The 7,892-nt window shown below is 42.8% G+C and overlaps 1 protein-coding gene across 1 annotated transcript; it reads left to right on the plus strand.

The window, feature by feature from the left end:
• The first annotated feature begins 282 nt into the window (after nucleotides 1–282).
• LOC139728310 (uncharacterized) lies at nucleotides 283–7,425 on the plus strand. The gene is made up of 4 exons (XM_071639258.1): nucleotides 283–538; nucleotides 1,569–2,140; nucleotides 3,612–3,861; nucleotides 5,256–7,425. The coding sequence occupies exons 1-4, from the start codon at nucleotides 283–285 to the stop codon at nucleotides 7,397–7,399; spliced, it is 3,222 nt and encodes a 1,073-aa protein (XP_071495359.1). The 3' UTR covers nucleotides 7,400–7,425.
• Nucleotides 7,426–7,892: the final 467 nt, after the last annotated feature.

The raw sequence follows: 7,892 nt of genomic DNA on the forward strand, positions 1-7,892 counted from the left end.
CATATTTCTTTCTTTCTTTTTTTGTCAGCACTTACGCATTGTAAACACTCCTTTGGATGTTATTTTTATTCACCATCAACAACATTCACCATGAAGGGAAAATAATATGCCTTGTACACCCAGGGAAGTGTACATACAAGCATGAGTCATTTAATTTCTATCATCCTTATGTCCCTGCCAGCACATTGCACGTACAGCATTACCATCATGATCATCCGCAGTAAATGCACGTGAAAATAGCATGCTACACCCAACGGTGCTTGAGTCCCTCTGCCAAGAATCATGGACTACAACTATCTGAGCCAGCCGAGCCAGGGCCACCACCCTGAGCCAGAGTATGGGCACCCTGCGGTCACACATGCCCAGCATGCAGTGTACCAGCAGCCACTGCAGCTGCACCAGCCACCGCAGGTGTCGTACCCTGCCAACCTGCTCTCTCCACACTTTCGGCATCCGGCCACCTTGCATGAACCTCTGGCCATAGGCAGGACACAGCCAGCAGACATATCTCGTAATCCACACGTGGTGACGGTTTCAGGTATGTGAATGTACTACCTATATGCAGTCTTTTGGTTTGCGTGCTTGTTTTGTTTGTGAACACTTTTTTTTTGGGGGGGGGGGGGGGGGGGTCGGGGAGGCAAAGAAATATTTTGATCTTAATTAAAAAAAATTAAAAAATCCTGCCCAAATGTGTCTGTTGCACTAAAAACATATTGAATGTTAATGATTGTGTTTAGAAAAACACTCTTCTCTGATCTTGTCAAGTAAAATTTTGAATGTTCATATACATCAAAAAAAGTAGCTGAAGATTGCTTGACATAACTCGAGTGTTAAGAGTGTTTACACAGTTCATCAAAATATTGCAGAGTTGTGAAAAATACTGTTCTAAAGGTCATTTAATAAAATGGCATCTCTAACTTTTTGACAGTGACATTGCAAACGGGTACCCAACACTCATTGTGTTGTGTTGGAAGAAAGGCAACCTTTGTGTATAACTTGACTTCTGGTGGGTGGAAAGAGGTAGGACAAAACAGACAACATGCTGTCTATGATATAATTGTATTTGGAGCACACTTACATTGTATAAACAAGCTATTAGAGAGAGTAGAATGGCTTAATTCTACATGTAAGATGGCCAAGTGCTTTTCATAAAAAAAGGTGACATGATACAAGTGTAGCAACTCTTCCTGGAATAGCAATTGTCATGGTAATGACAAGAATCCAGCTTCCTGATTGGCTGCTGCTGTGGGAAGTTGCTATTCCAGCAAGAGTTGCTATAATAACATCTTTTTCATGAAATGGGGCCTTGATGTGATGTTGTCCTTGTGTAAAAGAGCTCTTAATCACTCCACAAAGCTTAGCTTGTGCCATAAAGTATATTTTCATATTTCTAGTCTTTTTCAGATCTGCAGGGTCATTTGATCATGCATATGAAAACCCTTTTAAGAGGTATTACTATTATATTGCAATGCATGAGGTTTTCGCAAGGGTAAACCTTGGCTATATTATAAGCATAATTTGGGTTTCCTGTTTGTTTTTGTTTGTATGTTTGTTTGTTTTTTGTACAGGCCCTGACCAAACTTCCCTACACCAGCTGGAGACAGCCCTGTCAAGCCCCCACCCCCAGCCACCCATGATGGTGTACCAACCTGAAGTCAACCTAACAAGCCAGCCCCTAGGCAGTGCACCCTCCATGGGTGTGGTCAACCAGCACGGCACCAGCGGGATGCCCATGGTACCCGGTGCACCCTCCGTATCGAATGCACTACCCATACCCTCCCCACCAGCACCTCTAAGAAGCAACTCCGCTAACCCTCCGATGGTGTCGCAGAACCACCCATGTGAAGAGTCCCTGCTCCCAGAGGAGGGCTTGGCGAGAGAAACATCCCCACAAGAGATCTCCTCCAACTCAAGCAGTGGGGGTAATCTTCCAGTTGTTGTGGTGGAGACTGTTGAGGATGATGAGGACCCATCCTTCCTTGGGAGACCGATTCCTGAGGGGCTGAAGTGTAGGAGGGTTCAAGATGAACAGGTCTGTGTTGTCGCCTGCAAGACGATAAGCAAAGGTGTGCAGTTTGGACCCTTGAGAGGAACATTTGGCAAAGGAACCATACATTTCAACAATAACTTATCATGGGAGGTATGTACACAGTGCATAAAGTGCATAAACTTGATCGATTGAATTCTGCAATCAGAGTATTATGTGACCCGCCACAACAAAAGGATCCTAAAGTCGCTGACGGCTGAGCCAAAAAAATTGAATTTGAAGTCAGATCATCAGAATCGATCAAAACGATCTGATTTCTTTTTTTGGCATAATTTTGTTCTCTAATGTATTGTCTATCATCTTCAGAATTTTTGAAACTAAATGATCAAAGGAAAAGCAAAAAATTTGGGTTTTTTGGGCCTTGATTTTCTGACTTTCAATGAAACAGAAACGTGTCCGGAGATTTGGATTTTAATAGTGCTGCAGATAGACTCCGCCCTTAGCAACGAGGGAGTGATCTTATTGGTCAGTGCGTCGCACCCTGGTTACTGATTGGTGGTGCTTAGACTGCTGGCACTAAGCTTGAACGCTATGCTATGATCAGACCTTTTTTATCAGGTGAAAACTGTCTTACCTCCCTTTAATCATGATTGCGTTTGAGAGAAAACTTTTGAAGGCAGTTTTCTCGAAATGCTGGTTTCAAAATTAAAGCAGAAGAGAAAGGGAATAGTATGTTATTTTCAGAAAATCGTCCTACCCCAGCTTTTGGAACCTTTTGTTATAGTGGGTCACATATGTTCCCACTTGTGTTGAGAGGAGGAAGATGAATGGATAAATTTATACTGTGAGATGAAATGATACTACAACTGTATGTCTGCGGCGTTATTTCATCGCAACATTATGCAGCCCACCTTTCCCTTTTAAAACATGTAAGCTGAAGAGAACTACAGAATGTAACATTGTAGACAGCTTCTTTAAAGTCATGTTTTGACCTTTGTGTGTTGGGTAATAAATAGACAAGCTTTAAAGCACACTTTTATGGATATTTGATTATCTATAGCGAATTGTGAAAGTAAAGCCGTGTGGAACGTGACATTCACTAATGACTGGTAATCACAGTGGTATAGCAATTTTCCATATCCTTAAATGAAAACATAGTTTTGATTATTGTCATTATTTTCTGTGTAAAGAACGGTGAGGATGTAAGAGATTTCTGTTGTAATGATAGATACCTCTTTAGATTTACTGTCTTTTTAACAAGTCAACTTTATTGTTATGTGGTATTACATTTCAGAGGCTTAATCTCCCCATAATAGATAGTGATTGTTGTGGTTTTTTTTATTTTTGTTTTTGCTGGACAAAGAAATCTGTACAGCAAAATTAAGTGTATGATCTGAAACATTCCTCTATATTTCCCTTCTTTCAATTTCCTGTCTTTAACCTGTTAAAGACGAGTCCCGAGAATACTCGGGCAGGTGTCTATAGGAAATGCATCTAATATAGCAAAATCAGTCCATCAATGGGTTAAAGAAATATTTGTAGAGAAACCCTTGTTTCTGGCATTCAGCAAAACTTGTCATTGATGTCCTTCAGTGTAAAAGTGATGTCACTGTTATCCCTTCAGTTGACTCTAGAGGGAGCCGTTGTGGGCTTCTTGAGTCCCATCAAAGAGGAGAAGACATGGACCACCATGGTGCGCTGTGCCCGCTTCCCAGAAGAGCAGACAGTCGAGGTCAGTCAGATTTGCGGCCGTATCTACTTCATCACGACGCGGGAGATACAGGCGGGGGAAGAGCTACGAGTGTTCTACAGTGACGTGTACAGGGAGGCCTGCGGCTTCAAGCAGGGGCTGGCTGATCTCAAGTATAATCGAGGTGAGAGAAATGTTGAGACAGTTGTATGGATTCACATGAGGAGTCTTTTGTGTGAAAGATTCATGATTGTCTGCTGCATGGGTCACATGACTTCTTGCTGTGACAGTCACATGACAGTTTTGTTGTCAAAGTCACATGACCCAATAGCATGGTTTGCAGATGCTCTTCTGACTCTGGAAGTTGGTAGATGACTGCATAATTTCTCTGTCCGTCAACTGCACATTTTTTGTCATTTCCTCATTAAGACTGTTCTAGCACTCATCAAAAATAAAGCAAAGTCTGGATCTTGCCTCTGTGCCCTTTGGTTTGTTTGTTTGTTTGGTTTTTTTTTTCTCTTTTAATCTCTCTGCCATCCACTTCAAGAAAGAGAAATAAAAAGAAAGTATCAAATCACTTTCCAAGCCTTCTTGCCTATTTACTCTGTTGGTAATAGAAACAGCAATTAACTTGGTGTGTAAATGCACAGCCTCTGAATGTGAATGTTGCCTATGCATAAGAAATCCCTGGTCTCCATTCCAAGGGAGGTATAATGCACATCTGCATGGACACTACAAAATGTATTGCAGTTGTGCAAGTTGTGAAGCAGCAGTTAACAGTGAATTTTTCAAAGCATCAGTCCATTCTATGGGAAACTTGAAAGTGAAACAAAAGTTGTTGTTCTTTTTTGAAATAAGAAACAATCCAATCAGCTCTCATAAAAACATCATCTTTGAAGCAAAACCAGTGCAATGTCATACAACTGTATTCTTACAAGCAAGGGGTTACTAAGGGTGAATAGGGCACTGTGGCATAATGGATAAGACTTGCAACTCCCAATTAGAGGACGTGAGTGCAATTCCCGCCCAGTGCTTGTGTTTTTGGCCAAGCTCACCACATTCCTCTTGACCCAGTGGTATAGATGGTTGCTTAGCTATGTTTGGGCAAAATTAAAGGCAGTGCCCACTGGTAGTACAGTGGCAAAAGTAAAGAGACTACCCTGGATATAGAAGACATCATCATAATTATTATTATTGTTATTATTGTTATGATGATGATGATGATTATTATTGTTATTATTATTATTATTATTATCATTATTATTATTATTATTATTATTATTATTATTATTGTAACTGTCAGCTCATTCTGTAGAAATTCATTGAATAATTAATGTGTATTAGGGATTAGGCCTGGTGGCAGTGCCCAGTGTGACAGAGGGTGTCCTGATAAGTTTAGTTTTAAGGGCTTTACTTGTGTTCATTTGATGATGATGATGTTTGTCCTTCGCAGGTGAAGACAACCACAACTTCTAGTATCACCATGTTCTGTGAGTACAAGATGGCTAATCATGTGATAATGATAACCATTCGGTCAATGATTATTAATCTTTTTTGGTTTTCTTTTTTTTTTGACAGAAACACAGAGCTTTGAGTGCGACTTCTGTCCGTGTCACTGCAGTAGCTCAAAGAGCTTGCTGAGACATATGAAGCTTTTTCATCAAAAGGAGAAACAAACGGCCATTGATGTGAGTCTTCCACCATGGGGATCACCCTTGGTGAGAGAAGCGACTTCTGCCCAAAACAAGGAACCCATGAATAACACTTCACCTGTGGCAAACGAGGAGATGGAGACCCCAAAAGAAAAGGAATTGAGACCTTTTGTCTGCAAAACATGTGGGAAGCATTTTACAAGTGAAGGAAGGCTTCTTATGCACAGGAAGTTCCACATTGAGGAAAGTGAGGAGGAGGTGATGAGTGTTGCAAGAGACTGTCACTGCCAAACTTGTGGCTTCAGGTGTCCCGACAAGGCAGGTCTTGAGGATCACGTGAAGAAACATGAGATAGCACCCTTTGGGTGCAGGGAATGTGGGCGAGTGTACACCAAGCAGGCCGTGCTTGAGCGACATAAGGTGGTGAAGCACGGTGACAGCAGAACATGTTCGAAGGTGGTGTACCTCCGGCTACGGGTTCCGAAGAAGGCTACTTATGCGTGTAGTCGCTGTGGGTTTGTCTGTAAGTCTAAGCAACATCTTCAGCAGCACACAAAGGGTCACAAGAATTCACCACATGGCTGTTCGAAATGTGGAAAAGTTTATGTGCTTAAAAGTACCTTAGCGAGGCACTTGCAAAAGCAGCATGGTTCATGTGATACAAGGATGCACAAAGAACAACTGCAGCCCAAGGAGACCAAGGACTTTAAGTGCAGTCAGTGTGGTTTCAACTGCCCAAGCGAAGCTGCACATACAGATCACATAGAAAAACATACCAATGCTAAGTATGGGTGCGACCTTTGTGGACGGGTGTATACTCAGAGGCAGTTTGTAGGTCGCCACAAACGACATAAGCATGGAGTAGTTCTTCCAGAGAAGAGTAAGTGCATCCAACCAATTATTTCCCCCTTTGCCTGTAGTGAATGCAACAAGGGCTACGCCTATCTCAAGAGCTTGAGAAGACATCAGCGGGAAAAGCATGGTCACATGTCAGAAGCAAAGTACACAGTGAACAATTTGATTGGGGAAGGTCCAGGAGATTTTGAATGTGATCTCTGTGTTGAAACTTTTACAACAGGTGCAGATTTCAATGCTCATCTCAGATCTGCTCATGGCATTGAACCAAATGTAAAAGAGATCAAGAGCAGCAAGGCAGATGCAGGAAGCCTCAATGGTAATGCTAAACCTGGACTGCCTCAGAGCAAGGTACCAGGTGGTACTCTCTGCTACATTTGTGGCAAGACTTTCCTGAAGTGGACGTTTCTCCATTCCCATCTGCGGCAGCATCACGGCATTGAACCGTCAGTTCCTTCCGACCTTCCAGATGCACTGGGAGAATGTGAAAGCAGTGCTAATGGTGATCCTGCAATCAGAGCTGAAACTGAAATTGGACAGATTGATATGTTGGGCAAGCCTGTTGACTATTACAACCGACCACGTCCCTTCAAGTGTAAGCACTGCCCGCGTAGATTCACATACCGTCATGTTCTGAAGCGCCATGAATACCGCGCGCATCTCGGTGGCAGCAAGTTCACCTGCAGCTTCTGCCAAAAGGGATTTGACGGGGAGAGCCAGCTGCTCGTTCACATCCAGACACACACCAAGAACAGACCTTTTAAGTGTTCCCTGTGCACCCGCTCCTTCGCTTCCCAGCAGGCGTGCGACAACCACCAGGGAGAGCACACTGGGGCCAAACCCCACAAATGTGAAGTCTGCGGGCGCGGCTTCGGCACCCGCAAACTTGTCAACAAGCACAAGTACCGCGTGCACAGCAACAAGGAAAAGCGCTTCAAGTGTTCCTTCTGCGACAAGCGATTCCTGATGGCAAAGGATCACCGAATCCATGAGAGACGTCACAAAGGGATACGGCCATTTGTATGCTTGACGTGCGGGAAGGGATTCAAAGATAAACACTGTATGGAGGTGCATACGAGGGTGCACACTGGAGAAAAGCCTTTTGTCTGTCCTCACTGTGGGAAAGCGTTTTCTTTGAGCCATCGACTTACTGATCATATTGTAATGCACACCAAGGAAAACATGGAGCAAGCTGCCACTGCTCAGTTTCCTTGACGTGTCTCAGGATTAAGACAGGGTGTCTTTAGCCAGGGCTCGACACTAACGGTGGCCCGGGGCCACCAAAAATGAAAGTCGGGCCACCAAATTTCAAAAAAGGGCAAATTTGGTGGCCTGCCTCGGGCCACCAAAATTTTTTGAAATGTATGTCAATAAATTCGTAACTTTTTGCGCCGGAAATTAGCAGTTCAATATGTTCAAAGGATGGATGAAAAGGACTGAATCAATGCCTGAGAGTGAATGTTGCAAGTTTGTTGAAGTTCATTTATGAGTAGATATGTCCAACTTCTAATTCTTACTATCATAAATCTTGAATATTTGACTCATTAAAAAAAAGGACTTTTAATGTTTTTTATTGTGTTTTTTTTCGGGACACCAACTTTTTCTCTCGGGCCACCAAAAATTTGAAATTTAGGATTTTGGTGGCCCCATCGGGCCACCAAACAAAAAAGTTAGTGTCGAGCCATGCTTTAGCAGACCTTATGTCATG

The sequence above is a fragment of the Diadema antillarum genome, unplaced genomic scaffold (assembly GCF_040938485.1).
Source record: "Diadema antillarum isolate AM-2024a unplaced genomic scaffold, OU_Dant_1.0 seq00000172_RagTag, whole genome shotgun sequence".
Classification (NCBI taxonomy): Eukaryota; Metazoa; Echinodermata; class Echinoidea; order Diadematoida; family Diadematidae; genus Diadema; species Diadema antillarum.

Bases quoted from the DNA above. Each gene is read 5' to 3' on its own strand.
- LOC139728310 (XM_071639258.1), top strand. From the start codon at position 283: ATGGACTACAACTATCTGAGCCAGCCGAGCCAGGGCCACCACCCTGAG. The intron at 539-1,568 runs GTATGTGAATGT...TTTTTTGTACAG, and splicing joins ACACGTGGTGACGGTTTCAG to GCCCTGACCAAACTTCCCTA. The intron at 3,862-5,255 runs GTGAGAGAAATG...TTTTTTTGACAG, and splicing joins TGATCTCAAGTATAATCGAG to AAACACAGAGCTTTGAGTGC.